We start from the raw sequence: 27,471 nt of genomic DNA, 5'->3' as shown, positions 1-27,471 counted from the left end.
TATTGATATTAAGCTTTGCTAAATTTGTGCACAATATTTTACCCTTTTATTTGATTTTAGTCCCAGGTTCTCAAATATATGCACTCTGAAATAAAAAAAAACTGACCATAAGTGCAATAGTCACCATGCTGCCATGTTCATTTTATAGACATTTTTTTTTTACTTTGTAACTCAATAGATACCTCATGCACCACTGTGTGGCATCATAGTATTGGTGTCGTGAGTCTTCAGATTGGACTGTTGTGATCTGGTTATGAGGCAAGTTTGCCCTACAGTACATCAAATGCTATTGTTGCTGTGCATGTCATACCAATAGAGATGGTACATTGTTGAAAGTTATTTTTCCCCTGTAGAATCGTTATGCTTCAATGTCGGCAAATTTGGTATGTGACCAGAACCTATTTTTGGAGCAATGCACACTTATTTTGTTCTACTATTATAGGAGCAGCAAGTTTATGCAGTCTGTCAACGACCAAACGAGGATAGAACTTTGGGGAGTTTGGTAAGTGACCAGAATGTGAGAAGTGATGTGGATTAATTTTGTTATGCTGCTATAGGAGCAACGATATGATCCAGCTCCAATAACTGACCCAGTAGCTGCAATATTGGATGAAGACTCTGATTGACTTTTATGCATCCCTATATATTTCCGACTTTTATGCATCCCCTGTACATATTTCCGTCCATTTTGTCTTCTAATAATATGCGGAATAGTTTGTTTTAATATACGGAATGTTATTTAAATATGCGGAGAAGTTTTAATTAGTATGCGGGGTATAATCACTTGGTATACGGAAAACAATAAACTGGTAAACGGAATCTATCACATGGGAGGGTGCGCATTGTTTTCCGATACGGATGCTGAAAGGTTTGACACTGCTAATGACGGAGATGCTAGGTGTTTATAGTTTGCTGTTAATACTGCGTAGGACAAGATTCCGTCTCCGATAATGGTCCCACTACGTTACAAGACGACTGATGATACGACTGCTGATGCGAACGCTGTATCTACCACGTAACTAAACCACGACGGTAAGCTATACGTAGGAAGACAGGGCCGTCATAGATACTGAGTTTCGCTGTGCCTTATTATACAATCGTGATTTCCGTATTCAAAGTGGTGGGGTTGAATGGGGTATAGCGGCTAGATGCATTAATAGTAAGTTACTGCATTGATTGGTTCTAATAGAAGCTTCACAAAACGGTTTATTCTGTTTGCTGTACAATTGAATGCGCTCACGTGCGCGTGTCCAACCTCCTCTGGTGCAATGCCATGTAATATAGAGCGTGCTTTGATTTTGGGGTTATGCAGTTGGCAATGTAATTTTGTACATGCAAACTATACACACAGTTCAGATACTGGGGGGCATACATGTGTAGTAGATTGAGTTCATTTGAGAAGTCGTGTGATTTTTGCATGACCACTTAACAATAAGGTATCAGCTAGTCTAACAGTTCAATGCTGATCCAAATGTCAGTTGATCAGTTCACCCACAACAAGCCAATTATCACTTTAGGGAATTAGCAAATGGTCAAGTTAATTTGAGTATGCGCTCAGCACTTCTGAGTGGCTGGACCATATACTTTATGCATAATCGTGGCCACTGGGTATTGGATAGATAGGCTTTAAAATTTTAGACGGGTAACCATAGTATTTTTGCTGTAAAAGAGTGCTTGTCGTTTTTTGATAGGACCTTCTGGTGAGGAATGGCGTAGCGATGAAGAAGACCGATTAGTGAAAGCTCAAGTCGGAAGAAGAGTATCTAATGTTTGAGAAGTTAGAGGACAAAAGTAGAACCACACATTTGATTGTATAGTTTTCAATAATGTATTGTAAAAAATTTAAGGCTCTAAGCCATGAAATGTAAGACTAGTTCTGGAAAATGTATAACTCATGTTTGGGTATGAGTTAAAACACGGGGTTTGAACTTAACTGTGCGCTGTTGATTCTTTATCTTGAGTAAAGTAGGTTTTGTAGAAATGGTTAGCCCATTTGTGAGTTATAAAAGGAAGAATATTTTTGTGGGAAGCCATACCGAAATAGTACAGAGCACCCTTAAGAGTATGCAAGCCAGGCAAACCAAGAAAGGCAAACCAAGAAAGCCAAGCCAGCCAGAGTCTAGAAAGCCAGCTGAAGGCAAATTAATATACAAGAAACCATTAAAACACATACCATGCTTTTTACAATACATTTATAAAATACATAAACAATACAAACAGACATACCATCCCTTGTCTTGTGCAGCTGGCATGGCAAATTTCTTTCACATTGATATCAATGAACCCACTGGCAGCTGGCATGGCGACTTGAGGCTAGTGCAGGTATGTCCAGGTTTGCCAAACAATATCCCTATGTTGTCAAAAGTTGTCCTACAGTCCAAAGGTTCAACTAAAGGAGGTCCAGAGGTTGCTGTCTTCAAATCCCAATGTCCAGAGGTCCAAAGGTTCCATCACAGGACTGAGGTATTATCCTTGCATTATCCCAAGGTCCAGAGGTTGCTGTCATCTAATCCCAAGGTCCAGAAGTCCAAAGGTTCAACTACAGGACTGAGGTATTATCCCTGCATTATCCCAAGGTCCAGAGGTTGCTGTCATCTAATAGAGGCCCAAAGGTTCACTATAGGACTGAGGTATTATCCCTGCATTATCCCAAGGTCCAGAGGTTGCTGTCATCTAATCCCAAGGTCCAGAGGTTCAAAGGTTCACTATAGGACTGAGGTATTATCCCTGCATTATCCCAAGGTCCAGAGGTCCAAAGGTTCAACTACAGGACCGGGGTATTATCCCTACGTTATCCCAAGGTCCAGAGGTTGCTGTCATCTAATCCCAAGGTCCAGAGGTTCAAAGGTTCACTATAGGACTGAGGTATTATCCCTGCATTATCCCAAGGTCCAGAGGTCCAAAGGTTCAACTACAGGACCGGGGTATTATCCCTACGTTATCCCAAGGTCCAGAGGTCCAAAGGTTCAACTACAGGACCGAGGTATTATCCCTACGTTATCCCAAGGTCCAGAGGTTGCTGTCATCTAATTCCAAGGTCCAGAGGTTGTTGTCATCTAATCCAGAGGTCCAAAGGTTCAACTACAGGACTGAGGTATTATCCCTGCTTATCCCAAGGTCCAGAGGTTGCTGTCATCTAATCCCAAGGTCCAGAAGTCCAAAGGTTCAACTACAGGACTGAGGTATTATCCCTACGTTATCCCAAAGTCCAGAGGTTGCTGTCATCTAATCCCAAGGTCCAGAGGTCCAAAGGTTCACTATAGGTCTGAGGTATTATCCCTGCATTATCCCAAGGTCCAGAGGTTGCTGTCATCTAATCCCAAGGTCCAGAGGTCCAAAGGTTCAACTACAGGACCGAGGTATTATCCCTACGTTATCCCAAGGTCCAGAGGTTGCTGTCATCTAATTCCAAGGTCCAGAGGTTGTTGTCATCTAATCCAGAGGTCCAAAGGTTCAACTACAGGACTGAGGTATTATCCCTGCTTATCCCAAGGTCCAGAGGTTGCTGTCATCTAATCCCAAGGTCCAGAAGTCCAAAGGTTCACTATAGGACTGAAGTATTATCCCTACGTTATCCCAAAGTCCAGAGGTTGCTGTCATCTAATCCCAAGGTTCAGAGGTCCAAAGGTTCACTATAGGACTGAGGTATTATCCCTGCATTATCCCAAGGTCCAGAGGTTGCTGTCATCTAATCCCAAAGTCCAGAGTTCCAAAAGTTTAACTATAGGACTGAGGTATTATCCCTACGTTATCCCAAGGTCCAGAGGTTGCTGTCATCTAATCCCAAAGTCCAGAGGTCCAAAGGTTCAACTACAGGATTGAGGTATTATCCCTGCATCATCCAGAGGTTGCTGTCATCAAATCCCAGGGTACAGTGGTTCAAAGGTTCAACCATAGGACTGAGGTACGTATTATCCCTAAATTATCCAAATGCCAAAAGGTTGCTGTCCTTATATTTAAAGATCCTGAGGTCCAAATAAAGTGTATGTCATGCGTATGAAGTTTATATTGTTTTAGTTGATTTCTTGCATTTACGTTGTGTATAGATTATTTATATAATTGTATATATGTGATTCTAAATCTATATGCCACATGTCAGATAACCAGAAAGTGTAATATAGCCATGTATTCAGTCACTTAAGTTATAATTGTAATTTAAAACAAATTGATTGTGGAGAGAATACAACTGACTATAAATCATTCATGTACAATGAAATGTATAGTAGTAATTTTCTACATATAGCTAGATGATTTTAACTTGATCAACTCTTTGGCGTTGTGTAAATGGCAAATGTAAGTTAGGAAGAATGTGTATACATGTTGGTTCATTCTCTTTGTCATCTTTCCAAAAGCTGACATCCATGAAAACGTCTGCTCACACACTTCTGTGTCCACCTAAGGAAATAAGCAGCAGGACATAATAATGGTACTAGATAAACATTATAAAAATAAAAGAGAACTATATTTATTTTATCATTTTAATTCTCAATAATGCATGTCCTGCAGTAAATTGTAATTGTACAAATCAGGTGGTCAATCAAAGCATATAAACATTATGTCTAGGGTGGTGGAGCAACTAAAGCAGATGGGAACTTTAGAGATGGGGTTATACAATGACATTTGAAGCAGTATTATGTTGATATTATGGGACTCTGAAAATCACAGCATACTTTTCAAGCTTTCTACTTATCCAATGCTATCAATTTTATTGAATCTTAATAGAGATGTATGTGTGGAAATTTTAAAATATTCTATCCCTCATCAAGTACACTGACCTAAATAGCCAGGAATTATCAGCATACTATTGGTTGGTCCTGAGATATATGTACTGTATAAGTGTATATATATAAAATTTTAGTCAACTAAGAAGCAGCTCACCCAGATGCAATGTAACTATATACATAAAAGCAAAGCAACTCCGGCAGCCATGTGAAACACAGATATAATTGCTGCCCAGTGAACCAACACTGGGATGCCTGTGCACCACTCAAGCACGTATGCCTTGTGCAGGTAAATCCTCCTAGGGCGGGGCTAGTAATCTGCAGGAGGACTGTCCAGGTCTCATGGAGAGAGGTCACGGAACCCAAAGTTTCACAACAACCCCACCACCACTAAGCAAGACAATGATAGTTGGGCGTTTGCTTCCCCAGGTATCCATCGATGTGGTTTCAAGGGTATTCTATCACATATTGAACAGTCATATTTGATTCCAGTAAATAGCGATTTAAGTAACAGGGTGAAAGTACAGGTACTGTAGTCTAACTTAACTAATTGTGATAGCTAATAATACAGCCATACAGGTAGGTGCCTGGGTATGGCATATAAGATACTGTGCTAGGTACGCATAGCAATTCATAATTATTAATGAGAAACATGGGAATGCTATGCTAATAATTTGCCAAATTTTATTTTTTCCAGCAGTGGTATTGTTTTTTTCCTCTAATTTCACTTGAAATCGTCACACACAGATCTCTATTCAGACTGAATGGATATGCATAGTTTCCATAAAATTATGGTCAGATACAGGGTGGGTTTGACATGTCTACTGCAGTGATAGAATGATTTTATTGATTGACTCTTGTTCTTTAGTGATCTCAATTTCACACAATTACATTTTAAAAGTATTCTTATCAAAACAGCACAGTATAAGTACTGTTTAAGTAGGGATCGCCCCAAAACTGGTACACACCACCAAAAATGCCACCATTAAAAGTCATCAGTTACAGTTGACATTACATTTGTTTTGCCCTTAGTAAAATGGCTGATAGTTTGCACCCAAGGCACTTTTATGGTCACAAATCTTCATTGCACACCTTTATACAGTGTACACTATAATAATGTGACTGGAATCACTGGTGTGGGAAAAGTAGTCTTATTGCCCATGACAATAAGCTTGAATTTTAGTCCCAAATGTATATAGCTACATTAATACACTAGTTATTAAATTTCACTCTCATAACCAGCCAGATTTAAGTGGTCTGCTTCTGTTGACTGTGTTTTCCAAGCACAGTGTGGTGAGCCTTTCTAAGTCCAGTGCCTTGATGAAGCTATGGCCAATCAGGAGGTGGCTATGTGTATGGCGATACAGCTCCATGGTATTGGATAAATAAGTTTTCTTTGTATCTTTAGCTAATTGTGGTCCCCATGACTTAGCCTAATACACACGACACATTCCTGTTTCATTATTTCATTAATCTTTTCCTTACTTTGGCCCTTTTTCTGTTACACCTTATTAACTATAAGTCATTGAAGTCTAAATCATTGTATTTAGGTTAGGTAATCCAAAGGCTGCAACACAAGTTGCTGTCAGACCTTCAGTGCTGGTCACTGTAAAGTGTTAATAATAATAACCTTTTGCCCTCCTCTCCACCCACTACTGCTCACCTGATACAGTCAATCTGGATCAACCTTGGTAAAACCCATCTAAAATGGCAGGAAACCTATCTATTGGCTACCTGTTCTTCAGTGGATCATTTAAGGAATTGGCATGAAAGCAAAACATGTGAAAATCTTGTGCACATAGCTACAAGAATTGGTGAACTACAACACTCAAAACCGGTATTTCTTAACAGTTAATTGTAAACAGATGATACTACCAGTTATTACAGAGACAGTCTCAGATGGAAATTTGGCATTTGTATATTAATAACGTCATACAATTCATATAACTTACATCATTAAGCTCTTCAAAATTGTTCGGATCACAATTTTCAGCACACCACTTGTCAACATGTCCTCTCATGTGTAGCTTATCTATTACAATCTCTATCTTAGCCAGTGCAGCAGCAGCTGAAGACACTTCATTACGTTGGGAGTTTCTGGCATACTTTCTCAAGTGACATCCATCATCATAACATATAAACTCTATATTTAAATATAGAATATATTTGGGTTACATGGTTATGCTTGTTTATAGTGTGTAGCCTTATTAATTTGTTTTGCATGTCTGACAATTGATCACAACTGTATGGAGACATAATGGTGTGTACTAGTATTATTGCAAGACAGTCACATACAACCATTATCTGTAATTCATGATGCATCAATTATTGTCAAGAGTGGTAATAGTAAAAGGCTTCATTACAGACCTACATCTTAAATGGTGCAGATAATGCAGAGTGGATTTTGATGTCTAGCTGGAATCTCTTTGACAAAGGAACTTGGAGGAAACTGGATTGGCACTAACAGGCTTGTAGCTAACCACAAATCAACAAACCACATCCACCATTCTCTAAGCTAGTAAGTCATACACTAGTACCTAGCACCTTAAAGTAAATTACTTTAGAGTACAATTGCAAGCAGTGGTGGGTGTAGGGGGGTTGCAATAGTTACAGCTAAATCCCCCTCTGAAAATAGCACACGTTCCCCTAATATATTTACAATTCGTGTGGGTGATAACATCACCAAGAGTTATACATAGTGTATATATTATATTAGGACTTTTTCTACTGGCCAAACTTCATACTTTTCCTTTGAAATCACCATTACGACATTCAACAGCGGGTAGTTGCATTTTTCTTTGGTCTTTGACTTAAAACTAGGCTAAAGTTACTATTCCAGAGTGGAATTCCCCTTTCATAAAGTCTGGATCTGCCCCTGACAGTTATTAAAAACTTCCTCAACCTGAAACCCCCACTGAAAAACTAGATCAACCACTGACAAGGATGCAGTAAAATTATTCTATCACCTCCCCTTCAATTGCCTCAAAGATGCAAGAAGTCAAAGTCTTACTATGGTACAATGGACATGATAGCCCTTGCATAATTATATTTTGCTTACATTAATCATTATAGCAGGAACACATACACAGAATCACATAACAAAGTGTGAGTTTTGTGCTTTTTGTTGTATAATACATACACTCCTGATTATAATAATAACAACTTACTTATAGTGGAGCAGACATCAGGGAATGTATTGTACATGTCATACAAGTATCCATATACAAGCCCAATTGACTCAGAACAATACAGTTCATTAAGTGATGTTATGATTCCACACGGCCACATTGTTGCAAGTACACCTAAAATTGTATAAATTTATCACACATGCCACATTAGCATAAAATTCACTAATATACGTGTAATAAAGTATTGCAAGTTATCTACATTCCATAATCTGAATGTTGGTGCACCATATAATAGTATGTAGTTTGGAGTTAGAAACATTTTGTAGAATCATCCTTGGACCATGAATTGTTCAACTAATTCTAATTCAATGCTTAATAAGTCGGCACAAAATACATTTGCAAACTCCATGTGCTCACAGGCACAGTCCCGGTAACATTTGTACATCTCTAACTTGTCCAGAAACATTTTTGGCATATTCTAATTATAAAGAAGATAAATTATAGACCAAAATTTTGCTCTTTTATCGGCACAAAATTTCTCAACCTTAAACATTTATTAGCAATAAAGTTATATATATGTACCTGCTGTTCTGTGATTCAAACGCATGTTCTTATCCTTCTCAGTATTGCACTTCAACTTATCTTCCTTCATATCATTATCCATGAGTTTCCTGGTAGAGCAGAACTTAAAGTCACCATAGATGTGATTGTCTTATTTATATGTACAAGTAAATGTAATTTTTGAATTTTTTAGCTAGGGATCATGGTAGAAATAAAAAGTAAAGATACAAGGGTGATTGCCTACACCTCCAGCCATATAAATTATACTAGTGAACATATAATCACTACTAGTCATGACATGAAAGGATGTAGACTGAAGTATATCCATTAGTATATAGGTGATCATCCCTATGAACTTATCTTCGTTTACTCTTTGTAACTAGCTAGTGAACCCAAGCATACAAAATAATGGATCCAGACATCTGAACATGCATACCAATAATATTAATCAGTGAAAAGTCAATGGGTCATTCCGGTTCACTTTTTTTGTTCAGCACTTTACAAATGAAGAATAGCATTAGAACCACCTCTACAATCAATCCAGTCACTATAATTATGGAAAATAGGAAAGATTCACTCATCTAAACACTCGTGCCCCAACCATCAACTTGTGAAAGTTACTGTACTATGTTCAGCCCATTACACAGTGTCACAAAGTACAAGATTGTGTGGAGCATGTCTGCAGTTAGTATGGATAATATGGACATTTACTGCATGGGAAGCCACAGTGATGCACTACTATGAATCGACACCTTACACTGTCAGCAAAAGCATTGGGACACAAAAGAGGTAAGTCCATGATGCATTCATTGTATGTACTGCAGTATGCCAAATTGCACCAGTCAGGATGAAGCGACGTCTAACAGGGAAAAAGTAAGCCCTTAGCCTTAACTGTTGTCAAGTTATGCTTGTCTGAAGGCATCAGTTACAGTAGTAGTCAATCAGTAGAATAATTTCTTAGCAACCTAACATACACATAATTGGCTGCTCTGAAGACACTTTTGGGCTTAATTCCACTGAGCCATGAACATGATCATTACTAGATTAGAAACCCTAGCTTCATTGCAAAAAGGAACTTTTCCTGCGTTCCCAACCTAATATTATTATATGAAGGTGAGTAAGAGAGATTTAATAAAATGCTGTTCCACACTTTGAAGTGACAAAACAACCTTCTCCTTATCTGACAACAGAGCTACTACAATTTAATTAGTACTGCAATTTCATACTGACAGTCACTACGTATACATGGTGAAAGTTTAGCTAGACAGTAGAAAATTTCCATTAATTTTGAGCAAAATAGATATTATCTTGGAACAAAACTATGGAGTACAATTGGTAGAAAAAGCAAAATAGCATAGTGATACACAAACCAACAGGGTTGGATTCAGCCAAGAACAGGTCTGATTGCTTGCTAAATATAGTAAGACTACTGGGTTGCTACATAGATGAAGAAAGCAACTACAAATACTTAATTAATACCTATTAACTACAAATAATGTGTGAAGAAGTTTAATTGATGCTGATTCTTAATTTTATTAATATTACAATGAAAATTTATTCTAAAGGTATTACTGTCACATATACTGTAGGATAAAGCTGACACATTTTATGACTTGCAATTTAAATAATAAATAAATAAATTTATGGTTATAAAAAATCATAACCAACCACACACATCTACCAACGCCTTAATGCATGCAGGCCCAAACAAATATATCTATCAACCAATATAAACTTTCTGCTTTCATAAATATCACCAAGGTGGGATTTATTCTTACCCTTGTGTCATTACTGTTTCATCCTCTGTATCAGTGCGTCTTCTTTTGGCACTATGATCTTTGCTTTGATCATCAGCTTCTTTATTGTCATCTTCATTATCATCTTCATGTCGTTTATAGTCCTCCACCATTTCTTTAGTAACATTAGATTCTGGTTCCCAAGTAACTTTATCATTTGGTCCAACACATAAAACCTTTAATTTTGCACAATCATAATGATACACACTGTCGCACTATTGAATTTACATTTAATTTTGTATAAAATGCACCACATAGACCCTGCAAAGAAATGGTATACTGTGGTATTTCAAAATTAATACGTTTATGTATATGCAGTTATGGGACTAGAATAATGGACTGGACCACTGGACTTACATAGGTATTGCTCTAACACTTTTTAAAGTTCATGCAATAATGGCTTCACATGGTAGACGTACATACAGCTAACTGATTAGTTGATTTGAGTTCGTTTCAGATTTTAAAGCTCTGAGATAGCTTTTTAAAATTGCTGGCTAGAAACTTACAGCTTTTAAAAATGTTTCTATTTTATTTGTACATAGCCTTATACCAGCATGCTGTGCATTAGTGTTGTTTTACTACAACTAAAACTAAAAGTACTTTAGTAAGACAAATATGTTTTAGGTACCTAAAACTATAACTAAAAGCAAATCCATATAAATCTATAATTAAAAAACAACTAAATAATTTCATATCAAAACATTTGTCAACTTTTACCATACATTATAAAAATCCGTAACATAAAAAAATACGCAAAAATTATACCGACTGCTAAATACGGCACCATAACTTCCGCATACGTTCATTTACGGAGATCTACTATGGCTCATCAGAATCCTTAATCAATGGCGATTCGAGTGATATATAGGAGTTTGTGAAGTAACTAAGAGAAACGGCAGAATAGAGCCTTGTATCGCTAGATTATGTGTTCAGATAAGTAATAATTTAGCAGAAAATAACTGTTTTTTCGTATGTTTTGCAATGTAACTCTGTACAACAATTAGTTAGACACTTACTTCGGGTGGATTCTTAATCAGCAAGTGTCGATACGTAGAATGATACCAAGTTTAGCGAATTTGGTTGAGGGTAACACATTGCTTTTTTGGGGTTTCCCACCCGATTAATTAAATTCTCCATAGGAAATTGTATGGGGGCACGTATTATGTTGTAATCAACAGTAAATAACTTTTACTATGGTAACAGTAGAGGGTTACTTCGGGCGGAATCGTGCATAGCAATTCAAGGGCTTTATTTTGTTGTATAATGTCCTGTAGAGATTATGGGTGCTAATGGTTGCTTTTTGTATTTAGTATAAAATCCATGTATTTTGAATGGGGGAAGAAATAATGGCTGCCGACAAGGTTTTTCAACCAACTGGTTTGACTAAGTTATGAATACCAAAATGACGTGGAGTTGATTTTAAACTATTTTATTACATAATTCATAAGATGTAATAGTAAAACTTGATGTTATGCAAAATTTTGTTTAGACCGCTTCGGTTTACAACTCCCAATAGAATGTTTTGATATGTGCCAAAACTAAATCTAAGAATTGGGAAGAATAACTAAAACTATCTTATGCACAACTTAAACTATAACTAAAACTAAAAGGTTTTCATGTTCTTAAATAAAGCTATAACTAAAACTAAAATGACACAAGCAATATAACCATAACTCAATCTATAACCAAGAAGAATTACTAAAACTAAACTCATTGAAGAAACTAGCTAGCGACGTAAGACTAAGTAAAACTAAAACTCCTTACTAAAACAACACCATGTTGCTTAGATCACTGCATGTATATAAGTTAACATACGTTCTACAGGTGGAACGAAATTAATTATAGCTTTAGTTTAAAAAGTAAAAATCTTTTAGTTATAGTTTTAGTAAAATCTATAAAAAACCTTTAGTTTTGGTTACAGTTTTAGCTGTACATAAAAAAATTGCATTGCATTGCATAGTGCTTGTATTAGTGCTGGTAATAGGCAAGTTATCTTCAATGAACTATGCAGTTATACTACCAATGAGATTTAACAAATAATGTACAAATTTTAGTGCCATGGTGAGTTACTTCGTGGTTAAGCAATAAAACAAAACAACCAGTCCAGTCTTGTAATCCATCCAGTTAATGTATATATATCTAATATTGTGGAAAATATTGTACAGGTCACACTTGTACCAATAGCTCATAGAATACCAAACCTATCAGTTGCTTTGGTTATAATTATTAGAAACTGCGTTGTTTGTAAACCAAATCACGGCAAGTACCTTGTATAATTGGTTAATATCTATGCAAGTATCAATGTGTAATGAATGCTGAGGCATAATATGTTAGATACAGACAGAGTTTAGACTGAAATGGTCAAACAAAAGTGGTTGAATTTGCGAAAAGGGGTCTTCCCCACACATCCAATTCTGTGAACTCAGAAGACCATAACTCAGTGTTCAAGAAACATAACATTCTGAAAAATATTCCATCCACTAATCTATGTTGGTACTTAGTACTGGTCAAATTTCAAGTCAATAGCCTTTTCCAATCTGAAGTTATGAGATGTCAATGTTGGTAAATTGGATGTGTGTGTAAGACCCTTTTTTGCAAATCCGGTCACAAATTGTCCTTTATCCATTATGAATCATTATGAATGTAATAATCATTACTGTATACCTGATAATATATTCCAGCACGTGTGGTCTTCTTGGCTGTAATGACTTTAAGTGGCTGTTCATTTGATGCCCCTGACAATGAAGTATGATCAGCACAGTAGCGGCTTTTGTAAGCTGGTGTATTAATACAACCAGTCTTTATCTGACCAGGAAGATTCATAAACTCAATGTGCCCTGAATTCTTTGCAAAGCATATGTCTCTGTGGTTTTTCATATTTCCGTCAATCACTAGCACATATCCACAGCCTGGATATAAGCACCTGTGAGCTGCACATGCAAATAAATACATTATACATAAATACTGACTTACAAACCTGAGTATCTTTGTTTAAAAGCTAAACAGAGCTTTGGGTTAATTTCTTTCAGGGTATAGTGTATGTCTGGTTTGATTGTTGTATCACTAAACACCTCCGGAAAACTTCTCTGGATACGAAGTACCGCAAACCGCAAATGCGCATTTTCCAGCCTCCTTCTATCAAGTGGTGTTCTGTTGCTACAATAATGGTCAATATAAAATATAAATAAGAGTTGCTACTAGACAAGCTATATACACCTAAGCAATACCCATTATACACAAGAAACTGCAAATTCTAAGTGGTGATACATGTAAAGGTCACATTTTATATGTACCAAATTGAAATAATTATGGTTTGTGTATGTATGCATGCAGGGCTGAAATGTTATTGGGAAAATCAATTTTGTAGTTAAAGTTATCCATAGTAAATTTTGTAAAATGACTAAAATGTTTACTCCGGCGTAGAAGCAGTTCATGAACCTGAAATTATTGTTGGACATCTGCTATTTTATTACAAAATCTGGCTAATGTTTGAACACATTTAGAACAGTACTATTGAGTATGTCCAACCACATAACAGGACTGATTTGTCATCATTTCCAAAACATAATTTCAGACTCTGGAGTAGGAAATTCTGTGCAAATGAAGTTATACTGATACTTTAAATACATATCTATTAGCAACAGGAGTCAGAATGCTAGTGTAATCATTTTACATAACAAGTGGTATTATAACAGACTGTCTAATTAAATTCCTTTAGAAATTATTTGGGATCTGTATTTCATGTGGCATCAGACTAACCTTTTACATGTTTCACTTGTAAGAAGCACCTCATCACTTTGAAAAGTTGTACTCTTCTTTTTACTATCTAATTTGGTGTTGCGCTTCTTGAAGCTGTCATAGCATTGGTAATGGTTGTAAATGTCGGCCTTTTGGTTGTATGATAATTGCCCAATTAAAAGCTCTGAGTCCATCTTCTTCAAAAATTCTGTCTCAAATACCGTCTCTTGTGAGGAAACGAAGTATGGGAGGTCTGCCCAATTATCATCATACTGTGCACCAGATTTCAGCCCACTAGTTACATAGCCATAGTGTTGTACAACTTTACATTTGGGATTTTTGCACAACTTATGGTAGTGCATTCCAACAGTAGTACCCACTGATTCAGAATAAATCGTGACTTGGCTAGGACGATCAGACCTTAGTCTAAGACTGTTGCCACACTGGAAACACGAAGATTTATCGGAAATCAAAACCACGCCCAACTCTCCGCTTCCGTCGCGCTTTTGCATGTGCACCAGTTCCTCTGCGAGCTCTCTGTCAGATATAAATGCAGCAGGATAAATGGTCCTGAGATTTTGCAAGGCTATTTGTAGCTTCCTTTTAAAACTCTCTTCCAAGACATCTGGGTTGTCACCTGTAGCGAACTTAACCACCGTCTCCCAATAAAGAGGATACTCCTTTGGTAAAGCAGCAGACACGAAAATTAACCGTCTACGTACAACAGCACTTGGAACTAGTGTACACAGTATATCCATTGGCGATAGGTTATCAATGGGCCAATTTAACGTCGCGTCGGAATTCCGGCTCCTTATAATTAACTTCCGCAAGAACTTCCGCCATAGGTAATTTACGAGTACATTAGTGTTTCACAGTGGATCCTGAGGGTATCCGATCCGGACTTGCTTCCCATTATGACGTAAACGTTCACTGTAAATTTCCGCGGGTGCTTGACTCATTTCTTTGCATCACCAAGTTCTTGCAACCATTTGAGTCTTAGTTTGTTGTAGTTAGCTACAGCGCATAATGAATAGCACACTGAAGGAATTTGTGTCTACCAGCCAAGCGAAGGTTAGCGCAGAAGCTGCTGAGACGAGAAGAAGGTTGGAGAGATGCTGGCCTTTTGACGTGAATTGGGATCTTTACCCCAAAAAGCTTTCTCTTGTAAGTTAACAATACATGAATAGCGAAAATAGACTTGTGCATAAACTAGCTACGTTGGATACTAGATAGCAGAATGTAGCTACCTACTGATTAGCTACCTATATTCTACCCTGAGTAGCTTTTGTGTATCACAGCCGGCAGTGACCAACACCGAAGGTCTAACTGCAACTTGTGCTGCAGCGGTCTTAGGATTACATGCATGTAGCTACTTTCATTTAATTTTTGTATCTGTAAGTGTTTAGTGCTGTATATGGAAGAATGTTCCAAGAGAATAAATAGATTTTCTTCATAGGGTTGTAAGCAGTTTGGAAAGTCTCTTGGAGTTCCATCAAGTTGTATATTGGCCGGGCTTGTAATCCTATGCAGTTTTATGTTGTCTCCAGCCCAAGTCGCTGTCCCAGAAACAAGCTGGACAGAACCAGTTCTTGTATGGATCACAATGTCGATGTCGACAGGTTCTAGGAAATCAACTATATATAGTCTGCTATCCAGGATTGTCAAGGATGTGAAAGAGAAAGTTGGGATTAAAGGTGAGGTTTTGTTTACCAGAATGTTCTTTATATAAAAAAATTATCATGGTGTATCTAGGCACACAAAACATTATTAAAACTGTGTATTGTTTCTGCAATCAACACTAGTGTAAGATTTTACTGATCCAGTAGCTACATGGCTTCATAATTACTTACTCCATTTTACACCACTTTAAAAATCACTTACTATTTACAATTTAAAATGTCACAAGTCTACTCCTTAGAAAAGTTTCTAAGTGCATACAGCCCATTACAATTATGTCACAGTAGAGAGTCCAAGCAATTCATTAGACTGAACTTCTTGTAGCTACAGTAGCTACCACCAGGTGAATGCATAACATTGATAGGAAGAAGCAATTATTGTTTGCATTTCTACTGCTGTGAAAGGATAGCAAGACATCCTGTATATAATTAACGCTATAATAATCCCTGTGTCCATGGTTACAACCAGGTGGATGGTCTTAGTGTTACAAAAGTGCTACACAGTGAATGTCACTGAAGCAGCTGGTTACAATGTTGTGCAGATATATTCTCACCTGTATGGCTAACTATCAATGTGTGAGCTGAAATCGTTAATGTTCTTCATGTACAGTAGATATAATGACATGAAATGGCTACTGTTTGATATGAAATAGCTACAATTTGAGCCTTAAAAACCACACTCATGGGGAGTTTGGAGAATGTGAGCTATAGCTATATGCTAGCTATAGCTATATGCTAGCTATAGCTACATGCTAGTTCAAAGGGTTACATTGTATGCCTGCATTTTGTTTAGAAACAAGATCATGGGAAATGAAGGACACAAGTTTTCAGAAGATGGGAGAACTAATGACAGATAACGATGGAAGACTTTTGGGAATTTTTGATGAACTCTCCTCATTTTTGGCCAAAATAAATATTTATAATGGCAAAAGTATATGTGACTCCAACGAACTATCAATGCTATTAGAGCTATATAATGGCAATGGTTGGTCAAGGAACACTGGTAAGTTATTTTTTGTTATTGCATGAATAATCCTGTTAATACAATAGCCAGAACGTAGTGTCACAGTCCCAAAATAACAGTTCACATATATTTTATATATACATGCACACATCATGATTAGTATTATCATGATAACATGTCATGCAGCTATGAACAAATGGATAGTCATCACTATACACAGAATCCAAGAAAACTTTATTTTCAACAGTATGGATATGTAGTACTATCATACACTACAGTAGTACTGCATATCTGGGGATGATTAGAGTCTCAGAGTAGCCAAAAATGTTGCTAGCCAAGTAGCTATGAAATTTAATTCAGTGGAATTTGTGCTGACTGACCGGTTTAATTTAGTGGAATTTTCTGCTGACTGACCGATGCCTGCCTTCATACAGGTGTAACTCCATAACAGCTAAGGTTACAGGCTTGATTTATTCACTGTTAGACATTATATACTTCAGCCCAATTGGTATATTGCAGCATAATTATATTAATTTCATTAAATTTTAATTATGAGGCAAGCTATGTAAAGAAAGCCAAGCTATTTTGCATTAAACTAGTTGTCTTACTTGCTAGTTTTTCTACATGCCTTACTTTGTAAAATGTGAATTCTACCTTGAATCTATATCTATATATATCCAATGTAAAGGTTTGCAAATGCACCAAGGGGGTTAGAATTTTTAGAACAGTTTAGTTACTATTAAAAGTGTGTGGGTGCCAAACTTTGGACAGTTTTTGTTTTCAATGTTCTATCTTCACCATGCAAGCAAATCATTTCATACGGTGATAAAACCTATTCTATGGTGCATCCGTCCTGCAAGTTTCATTATAATATCTCCATCAGTTCAGGAGCTATGCTCCAAAATTCAATTGTGTGTAATTTTCGTGAATGTTTGTAACTTCGGACACTTGTTATTACGCCTGAAACAATGTTTCAGAAGATGATTTCAAATTTTAAACACTGCCACATTTAACTTAATAGCATCTATTTCCCACTTCGTACTCAAATTTGAAAGTAATAATTCTTGCATTGTCAAGTTTTGGAAATTTCAATCAAAGTGTATTTCGGCAAGTTTAAGTGCAGTTTGAATGAGACTGGCTCATACAAAATCATCCATAATGAGTATTTGGCTGATTGAGTGACTGTAAACGAATGGAACTTGGTACAGTGGTAATTCATAGTAGGCATTTCTGCCCTTTTTAGAAAATGGACATTTTATATGCTCATTGTATAGATAGAGTATTGATCGCTGATCTCAGAAATATATTATTTTGTTGGGTTGGAATTGGCTACTTTGGCATGCACAGTTCTTTTACAAGGCTCCAGAGCTCCACATACATTTTAAAAGAAAATATGGCACAATTGAAATAGGAAGCCATCTAGTAACATGGACTGTCTAGAAATTTCTATAGTTATGCAGTAGTTGCAAGTTTGTACATGTAATGAGAGTAACTTTAGGTTTTGTTGATACCCAGTGACCTTAGTATATACGCCTTGTGGTGAACAAATACTGATGTTTCACCAAATGGGCACTTGTCAATACAATGCTGTATAGTTACCCAATGCAAGGCAAGTGGCTATCTCAAGTAAGTGAAAAATATTAAAAGTTAACAAGTTATAAAGGTAACAACTGAAGTGGAGGTGTGTCACAATGATGCAACAGTATTCCTGCCTTGCCAGTGGGAATTCATGGAGAATCTTTTATTTTAAAAATCTTGGATACTGAAATGCCTATTCGTAGTTGTATTCTGTGCTGTACTAAAATCAGCTAGATAGCACTATTTGCTTCAAATATTGAACATCATATCTCAAAAAGTAGCTGCTGTATTTATTTGAGATGAATGCTTCATTTATGATGATACTATGATTCCAAAATGTACTGCTAGTTAAGGTGACTGACTGATGCATTCAGACAAGCGTAACTCGATAACGGCTGGCTTGATTTTTTCACTATTTGGTGTCACTTCGGTCCGAGAGGTGCCTTTTGGCATACTACAGTGCGTACAATACTATGCATGACAAAATTATCAAAAATTCATCGCACTTGGTGTGCAACATAATGCTATGTCTTAACACATTAGTTCAAATCTATTGTTTTACTGTAGTGTCAGGTGAAGCCAACTTTCAAATGCCAAGTACAAGCTTGACAGTTGGGGGATTTAATCAGCCACCAATAGCACGAAGCCTGATTGAAATACAGCGAAACGCTGAGAAAGGACTGTCACAACGATTTATGTGGTTTTTCCCCAAGCCAATTTGTGGAAAACTTCGTGATCTGCAGCCACTGGATAAAATCTTTTATGATCAGCTTGGTATGAAATAAACATGTAAATACATGCAAGTATCTCTTTGTTTGTATAATTTAAGTCAATTTTGTTGTTTATGTGTTTGTCAGTTTCACAGGGTAGTCAGGCATGAATGCAGTTTCATTGTAAACATACCTGAGTGTTAAACTATGGTGTACAGTGTCCCACCTACTTCAAAAATCACCTAGCACAGAACAGTGTTATTATTTCAACCAGAGTAATTATCAGTGAAAAGTGAGAATCACAACATTCAGTAAACATTTTCTGACCTGGCAAAATATTGGGAAATGGATGGCAATCTTGCTAATTGGTCGGCAAATGGCTGATGGCCAACTGTTACTGTCATCCTAAGCACATTCTTTCCTGAGTATATATTTTACATAGCTGTTCTCAAGTAGATATTGTTTTAGGGTGTACATTATGTCTAATATGCAACAGATGGCTCCTTTATCAATGTAACCATACGGCACAGTATCACAGGGAGTCATAATCATGCAGTACGATATACTGTATAGTAGAGTCCACAAAGATGCGGGTGTGGCCCATAAAAACAACATTTAAAATCCTGCATCATTTCCCCTAACAATGATGAAGCAGTATTGGTTAGATAAAACTAAGCCCACAAGCCTTCAGATTGACCCAAAATGCTTTCAACAAGTTGCTAAGGGATTTTAAAAATATATGTTTAACAGAATTTCTACTAACTGACTGACTGACTGATGCATTCAGACAAGCGTAACTCGATTACGGCTGGCTTGGTTTTTTCACTATTTGGTGTCACTTCGGTCCGAGAGGTGCCTTTTGGCATACCACAGTGCATATAATGCATTCTTCATGGACTTACCAGTGGCCTCCTTTATGTCCAATTCATCTTTGCTGATAGCAAAAATCAAAGTGTCGATTTTGGCAGTAGCACGTGATGGCTTTCCTTAGGCTACTTTGATTGCAGAGGTGCTTTTTGAACAGCTCTTGATTTTTAATGCTGTGTAATGGGTAGAACATAGCTGATACACTTTTAAGATGATAACTGATAGCTGGGGTACACGGTATCATTTCTTTCTTTTGATGCGGTATGCATAGGTTCACCAGTCATAGTAATTTTGTTTTACAAACAAAGTTAACAAACAAGTACACAAAAGAGTTTGGAATTTTCGACAGAGTAGGGACCATTACTTGAGCACAGTAGGGATATACACTTCTTATGGCTTTACTGTAATTATATTTTAATACTGTGCACTACTTCAGCTTGTTTCAGAGCTTTTATCAATGTGTTATGGTTCCTACTCTAGTTGAAATTCCAAACTATTTTGTGTACTTGTTAAGGAAAACAATGTCCCTGAAGCTACTACAGACTTTTAAGAGTCTGTGTTGCCAATGATGCTATGTTATGTAGCAGTGAATGTCCACAACATATTTATGCTCCAAATGGGAAGCACAATGACTATATACACGGGCTGAAACTAAATGGATATAATACATTCATGCAAAACTACCACAAATTTATTGGAGACAGCAATATAAGATGTCAATGTAACTATTGATATTTGTCTATTCTGTGTTACAAGTCACCCCTGAATTATGAATACAACATACCAAATAGTTGGTAACACATACATTGATTTGGATATCTGATTTATAAACACAATACTTGGAGCTGCATTTATAAAACAAAACAACTATTGCCACATTTCCTTGAGCATTATATTTACAAATCAGATATGGGTAAGTATATATTAACTGTTACTTAAATATAATATTTTAATTGACTTGTTTTTTGAAACCTGGCAACGTGGAAATGATGACTCAGATGACTGCCTGACAACTCGTGAATTTATATTTTTAAATGAGCACTTTGCTACTAAATATGATGAAATTCAAGAGGCAGTAAGCAAGTTGGCAGGTTTAGATGATTTGCTTGCTGGTGAGATATGCATAAGTTTATGCGTATATGCATGTAGCAAGCATAGTCAAGATACACTAATATACAATATAATAATATTATCATGTAATAACACACGTGTATGAAGAAACAGTGACTTTGTAAATGTTAGTGAGTACACAACAAATCATAATGGGTAATGATGTGGATAGCATAACCCTGTATCATGCAGATACTATTATTATGTGCCTTCCACACACATGTCCATTTTATTAACTTTGGTAATTCATGACGTCACACTGGTAAAAATATTAATGTAAAATTTGGTCAGTATTGAGCACTAACATAGCTTAGCAGATGTTTTTAGTCTAAAAAACATTTAGGTATGTCTATAAAAACAATCCAGTGGTAGCACTCGTGTTGGCTGGGGTGGTTGACCACTCAGCATGGTGAGAGATATCAGCCTTCACCGGCTTGGGTGATTAGTTGTACTGGCATGAGCGCTGTGGGCTATTAGCCTGCACTAGAGCAAACTGTTCTTTATTGCCCACAAAGAATGCTTTATTGCACGACAAAGAATGCTTTATTGTACTATTGAAGTACTCTTTGTGGGCAATAAAGCACTGTTTGCCGTCATAAAGTGTACTTTATGAAATTTAAAATACACTTTTCCTTTGATCTTGCCCATGCAAAGCTCTATAATTATATTATAATGTGTAAACCAGAGAAACAATGAAAGTACTATACACGGATGATAATTACAGCTCAAATATTTCATAATCTTATACTGTGTTCACTCACATCCTGGCTGAAATTTGGAAAGAATGATCTGACTAGCTAGACTTAGAAATGCACTAAGATTAAGCATCATTTCAACAGATTTGTGACAACAGAGTCACTGTGTGTACTTTACTGATAAAATGCAGCTAGTCGTGGCAAACTTAATATTATTTTTAAATTGTAGAGATAGTGCACACAACCAGTATATGGAACCGTTTCCAAACATAATGCAATGTAGTCAAATTTTATGTACTCCTCGCATCAGGGACTGTGACCAAACTGTTGGAAATCAGCATGTAGTACCAACAATCGTATTGTAATGCTTAATGTTACTACTTTTACTTTATTAGGCATGCTCAGCAAATCAACTGGTCAAATACTAAGAGTGGCAGCATGCTTCAATATGTTGTTCAGGATCCGTGATTCAACTGAGCCATGGCCAGAAAACAATCCAGAAGACAAGATTATTCATGATGCTATAAAAGCCGCGTGTGATTTTGTGGACATATGCTGTATTCACACAGCATTCATGGCTGGGAGGTCAACCTCATTATCAAAAACGCAGGAACTTAAAACAAGCGATGAGAATTTTTTCCTTGTATTTCCTGGCAGTGTATTAATTTTAAGTGATATCATAAATGCAAGAAGGTTTAAGAGTAGGGGGAAAAAGGATGAGGCTGTAACTGCTTTAACAGCACTGCAAAATGATGGCTTGGGAACACTGAGTGACTTACCATCATCCAAGCATTCTGCACACACTGTGAGTGTCATGTGTAGTAGTATTATTGTGTTGATACAAAAATCACTTATTGCACTACAACAGAATAGTGTATGAATAATGATGTAGGAGCTCTCCTATTATTAACTATGATGAGAAATTGACCATTAAATTCATGTCCTAGTTATTGTATGATATATAAGTTTGATTTGCACACTTATAGTGGTCTAACTCACAGAATGCGTGAATAGCAATCTCAGCAAAATTGCAACATCTTGAGAATTTAGGACCCGTGCATTATATAGACTCGCGTAGCCAGACTGCTTTTTTCTTTTGTGTGGGCATCGGGGAAAATCCCTGACACCCACATAAGAAAAAAGCTGTCTGGCTACATGAGACTATGCATTATATAGCTCCAGAAACATTAAATATATACAGCAGTGCATGGAGTTAATAGATGTTTATGTAAAAGTGTACTTTAGGTCATGTACACTTTCTCGTCCTTTCCTGGGTCTGACTACATCAAAAAAATTTTGGTACTGCTCATGGTTGATTGCAGATAGAACTGTATACGTAAGTTGGTTACTTGCTAGAAAAGTCTAAAAATTTACATTTCATATCATAATTATGAACTTTCTAATTTCTATCGATGTAGCTAAACGCACCTTCTCACATTGTAATCAAGTTTATGTTGCATAAATTCAAATTTGCTCTCATTTTAATTGTTTATTATTATAGGATGTACAAATAACGCAGTATGCTTAACTACATATACTACTATATAATGTAAATCATACATGTACAAATTATCTGATAGGCATATCAATTCACTAAGGCTAAGGTGCCAGATTCACCAGAAGGTAAAGAAAAGTTTGCTGCTGCCTTGATGAAGCACGGGGTTTCACTGGAGGAATATGTAGAGGCATTTCAAAAGCCAAACTTCGTACATGCACCGTAAGCAATTTATTATATAGATGATTTGTGTTCCAAGTTGACAATACTACAAACAATACTTACCAATGATATTGTTATAATCGTGAAGTGTTCTCGATCAATGTTCTACCCATACTTGCCAAAGTAGTTATCCAATTGTTAGCAGCAAACACACCTTAGTTTACAGCATACAACACTAAAACTTAAACTGAGATTTCTGCTTATTGCCCAATAAACACCTTAGTATCTAATTACAGTTAAAAAGCTACATCATTGTCCTACTATCACTCTATCAATCATACGTATAGTATTACAAGTAAAGCTACAGATGCTAAGCATTTATCCAGTCATATAATTTGTATACAGTAGACAATTTTACTGTCAATCATAATTGTAAAAATAAAGATTTATAATTTATTACTTTGATACATATGTTTTCAGGCCATCAAAGAAGAAGAGGGCAATTATAGAGCCTGGTGAACAGAGCAAAACCAAAAAGTCCAAGGAGGTTGCAGAGTCAGATGAGGACTGAATGAGTACAAGCATGCACTAACACTGCCGTATATCGCACTACCATAATAATAATGGATAAGTAACAGTAATGCATGCAGCACTAGCAAACTTGATCACTTTTTGTCACTATTTGCACTGTATTACAATATTTAATTGTCACATACAAATAAGTCTTAATTTTCCTTAATGGCTTAAACGCATAGTTGCTTTCACAAAAACTATAAACAAGTCAGTTAGACATCTTCTTTATGGTGTAAGTCACGTTATCATTTCATCACCTCATTGAGTACACTTCTTGCATCTATCTTCAATCAACCTGCACGCGTAATAAACATTAATGACGTGCAATTTTATAACAAATAGAAAAGTAAACATACTATGTATCACACACAAATAGTATACTAGTCAATACAAATACACTCATAATACAGTAATATTGTATATTAGGAATCATGGAGGTTTGCATTTTCTTACAAAAAATTTTTGGACATCAGGACATTGGGATTTGATGGCAGCTACTTATGGACATTGGGATTTGATGGCAGCTACTTATGGACCTTGGGATAGCTTATGGATAAAACCTCAGTTGTATATTTGGACCTCTGGACTTAAAGGATAACACCTCAGTTGTATAGTTAAACCTTAGGACCTCTGGATAACTAAGGAATAGTACTTCAATTGTACAATTAAACCTTTGAACCTCTGGACCTTGGGATTTAATGGCAGCTATCTCTGGACCTTGGTATATCTTTGGGATAATATATTAGTGAACCTTTGGACCTCTGGACCTTGGGATAACTAAGGAATAGTACCTCAGTTGTATACGTAGTTAAACCTTTGAACCTCTGGACCTTGGGATTTAATGGCAGCTACCTCTGGACCTTGGGATAACTTTGGGATAATATATTAGTGAACCTTAGGACCTCTGGACCACTAAGGAATAGTACCTCAGTTATATAGTTAAACCTTTGAACCACTGGACCTTGCGATAACTTAGGGATAACACTTCTGTTGTATAGTTAAACATTTGGACCTGTGGACCTTGGGATAACTAAGGGATAACTACCTCAGTCCTATAGTTGAACCATTGGACCTGTGCACCTTGGGATAACTAAGGGATAGTACCTCAGTCCTATAGTTGAACCATTGGACCTATGGACCTTGGGATAACTAAGGGATAACTACCTCAGTCCTATAGTTGAACCATTAGACTTGTGGACCTTGGGATAACTAAGGGATAGTACCTCAGTCCTATAGTTGAACCATTGGACCTGTGGACCTTGGGATAACTAAGGGATAACTACCTCAGTCCTATAGTTGAACCATTGAACCTTGGGATAACTAAGGGATAACTACCTCAGTCCTATAGTTGAACCATTATACCTGTGGACCTTGGGATAACTAAGGGATAACTACCTCAGTCCTATAGTTGAACCATTAGACCTGTGGACCTTGGGATAACCATGGGATAATACCTGGGATGCATTGGACATCCGGATAACTTAGGGATAACACCTCAGTTTTATGGTTGAACTTCTGGACCTTTGAATAGCTTAAAGATAATACATCAGTTGTGTACTTGAACCATTGGACTTCTGGATAACCTTGAAACCTGAAGATTTAATGACAGCAACCTCTGGAGGACCTTGGGATAAGGTAGGGATAATCACACAGTCCTATAGTTGAACTTTTGGACCTTTGTATAACTAAAGGACTTTTATTGGCAAACCTGGACATGTATGCCAGCATAGGCTAGTGTACCAGCTGGTAACACTTTCAAGTTCTTTGTCTAGATTGCTGCACCTGGTCAATTAAACAGCATCATGTGCTAGTGTTTTGATCGGCATTAAATAGAATCATTGTATGTTTTTATCACCTCCACGAAAAACACTTGCCCATTACACGATTGTCGCTTCATTCAACATGGATTCTATTCCAGGTGAGTGCGAAGCCTTAGGCCTTGTAGTTTTCTCAAACATTATTTATTTCATTATTTACGGAATAATCTCGACTGCATATCTTATTATTCTTAGTACTTGGTTGTATAATATGTCCAGGGGACCAGCCCAGAGTAACTTACAAAAATCAATAGTTACAACAATAAACTAACTAAAAATTGTTCAATAGTAGGAGATTCGATTGTTTCAACAGGTAAATTATTCCAATCATTTATAAAAAAGCTGAACTTGTATGAATTGGTTCTTACTGAGGAGTGATGAAATGAAGTGGATGTTGGTGGCATGTAAGATAGAAGGTGGTGGAAAAATATGGAGAATCTTCAGCGCTAAATGATCGTTAATAGAATTATAGAACAATTTTAGTCTTGAAATCATACGTCAATGTGATAAGGTGGGCCACTGCTAGGGTAGAGCAGACCATGGTGATAAAAGCAATACATTTGATATTCATCATACAATCATAAAGATTTCGTCTGATTACAGCAATATTTTCTACGTGGAGATTGCCAATCAAAGGAAGGTGGTGATAATAGTCTACCACATGCCCTTTGTACGTACGTAACAGTGTAACGGGTGCAATGTAACAGAGTAGTGATTTACTATATGGTTTAAGTATCACATTTCCTGTGGTATAATTCATTTAGATGAGACCAATCAGTATTGGTTTTTGTCAAATAACTATGAAGTAATTACTAGGGATTCAGACAATGTCTACCTGTTGATTGCGACCTTTCCCCTGATTAACTGATTAACTATACAGCCCCTACCAACTGACCTGAAGGATCAGTTTTGCTAATATGAATTCAACTGCACTGCAAGTATGAGCACATCTACTACAAATAGTAGCTACGGTCTAGTAACCTAGTTATAAAAAATAATTACTCTCCGATCACGTTTCTTTGCTAAAAGTTCAAAATTTAGGCCTTTTGAAATGCAAAGAAGTCTTTAAAAAGTAATTACAATAGCTTTAATATCATCAAAACAATGAACTATTTCTAGAGTGCATACTAAAGTGCTAGGGGTAGCAGTTTCAAACAGAAGTAAAATGCATTTAGTAAAAGTGAAACATTTAAATAATGATATACCGATTTTATGGTTTCACTGAATTTAGAGAAAAATTTGTCAGCAGCTCAGCAAATTATATTACTGGCCACCAACTGTTATACCCAGCTCAGTGTTGTCCAACACTTAATGGATAACAATACAGATAAAGTCAAAAGACATGACTGACTGTTCAGTGATATAGACCACCATGGAGTGACCTCAATACTCTTGACTAAGGAGCTGAACCAACCATTTAAGCTCAGGTCAGTGTTTTCCAACACTTAATGGATAACAATACAGATAAAATCAAAAGACATCACTGACTGTTCAGTGATATAGACCACCATGGAGTGACCTCAGTACTCTTGACTAAGGAGCTGAACCAACCATTTAAGCTCAGATCAGTGTTTTCCAACACTTAATGGATAAAAATACAGATAAAGTCAAAAGACATCACTGACTGTTCAGTGATATAGACCACCATGGAGTGACCTCAGTACTCTTGACTAAGGAGCTGAACCAACCATTTAAGCTCAGGTCAGTGTTTTCCAACACTTAATGGATAACAATACAGATAAAGTCAGAGACATCACTGACTGTTCAGTAATTGCAGGACATTTGATAATGAATCTATGCTATTTAACTTTACTTCCCTCTTCTATGGCTACATAACAAGTGATCATGAGTCACCCACTATGGTTCAAGATGTTTTAGCC

At 36.6% G+C, this 27,471-nt stretch overlaps 3 protein-coding genes and 2 long non-coding RNA genes across 5 annotated transcripts in view; 4 read left to right on the top strand and 1 right to left on the bottom strand.

Moving 5' to 3' along the window:
- LOC136245009 (uncharacterized) overlaps window positions 1-726 on the top strand; it is a 52,136-nt gene extending 51,410 nt beyond the window's left edge. The window contains exons 27-30 of the mRNA XM_066036539.1: window positions 179-258; window positions 354-383; window positions 443-502; window positions 558-726. Of these exons, the coding sequence (XP_065892611.1) occupies window positions 179-223 (45 nt within the window). The 3' untranslated portion in view covers window positions 224-258; window positions 354-383; window positions 443-502; window positions 558-726. The remainder of the gene's footprint in view (window positions 1-178; window positions 259-353; window positions 384-442; window positions 503-557) is intronic.
- Window positions 727-752: 26 nt separating this feature from the next.
- On the top strand, window positions 753-1,873 carry LOC136245007 (uncharacterized). The gene is made up of 3 exons (XR_010695689.1): window positions 753-868; window positions 930-1,032; window positions 1,692-1,873. It is a non-coding gene; the product is annotated as an uncharacterized lncRNA (long non-coding RNA).
- A 450-nt stretch (window positions 1,874-2,323) lies between these two features.
- On the top strand, window positions 2,324-4,558 carry LOC136245006 (uncharacterized). The gene is made up of 4 exons (XR_010695688.1): window positions 2,324-2,956; window positions 3,046-3,904; window positions 4,244-4,293; window positions 4,353-4,558. It is a non-coding gene; the product is annotated as an uncharacterized lncRNA (long non-coding RNA).
- Window positions 4,085-15,481, bottom strand: LOC136245005 (uncharacterized). The gene is made up of 8 exons (XM_066036535.1): window positions 13,966-15,481; window positions 13,184-13,362; window positions 12,871-13,136; window positions 10,189-10,382; window positions 8,432-8,520; window positions 7,889-8,023; window positions 6,674-6,864; window positions 4,085-4,395 (listed from the first exon to the last, which is right to left on the bottom strand). The coding sequence occupies exons 1-8, from the start codon at window positions 14,700-14,702 to the stop codon at window positions 4,234-4,236; spliced, it is 1,953 nt and encodes a 650-aa protein (XP_065892607.1). The 5' UTR covers window positions 14,703-15,481; the 3' UTR covers window positions 4,085-4,233.
- A 5,251-nt stretch (window positions 15,482-20,732) lies between these two features.
- Window positions 20,733-23,918, top strand: LOC136243921 (uncharacterized). The gene is made up of 4 exons (XM_066035465.1): window positions 20,733-20,851; window positions 21,940-22,349; window positions 23,125-23,261; window positions 23,682-23,918. The coding sequence occupies exons 2-4, from the start codon at window positions 21,942-21,944 to the stop codon at window positions 23,770-23,772; spliced, it is 636 nt and encodes a 211-aa protein (XP_065891537.1). The 5' UTR covers window positions 20,733-20,851; window positions 21,940-21,941; the 3' UTR covers window positions 23,773-23,918.
- The last annotated feature ends 3,553 nt before the right edge of the window (window positions 23,919-27,471 follow it).

This window comes from Dysidea avara, chromosome 14 (assembly GCF_963678975.1).
Source record: "Dysidea avara chromosome 14, odDysAvar1.4, whole genome shotgun sequence".
NCBI classification, from domain to species: domain Eukaryota; kingdom Metazoa; phylum Porifera; class Demospongiae; order Dictyoceratida; family Dysideidae; genus Dysidea; species Dysidea avara.
The sequence above is the reverse complement of the archived record's forward strand: the minus strand, read 5'-3'. Positions and strand labels throughout refer to the sequence as shown.

What these genes read in the sequence shown, in the direction of transcription:
- LOC136245005 (XM_066036535.1), bottom strand. Translation starts at nt 14,702, where the DNA reads ATGGATATACTGTGTACACTAGTTCCAAGTGCTGTTGTACGTAGACGG. An exon ending in ACAAGTGAAACATGTAAAAG is followed by an intron (nt 13,363 to 13,965) that starts GTTAGTCTGATG and finishes CCATTATTGTAG; the next exon opens with CAACAGAACACCACTTGATA. An exon ending in TTTGAATCACAGAACAGCAG is followed by an intron (nt 8,024 to 8,431) that starts GTACATATATAT and finishes ATACAATTTTAG; the next exon opens with GTGTACTTGCAACAATGTGG.
- LOC136243921 (XM_066035465.1), top strand. Translation starts at nt 21,942, where the DNA reads ATGCTCAGCAAATCAACTGGTCAAATACTAAGAGTGGCAGCATGCTTC. An exon ending in CCAAGCATTCTGCACACACT is followed by an intron (nt 22,350 to 23,124) that starts GTGAGTGTCATG and finishes ATTATCTGATAG; the next exon opens with GCATATCAATTCACTAAGGC. An exon ending in CCAAACTTCGTACATGCACC is followed by an intron (nt 23,262 to 23,681) that starts GTAAGCAATTTA and finishes ATATGTTTTCAG; the next exon opens with GCCATCAAAGAAGAAGAGGG.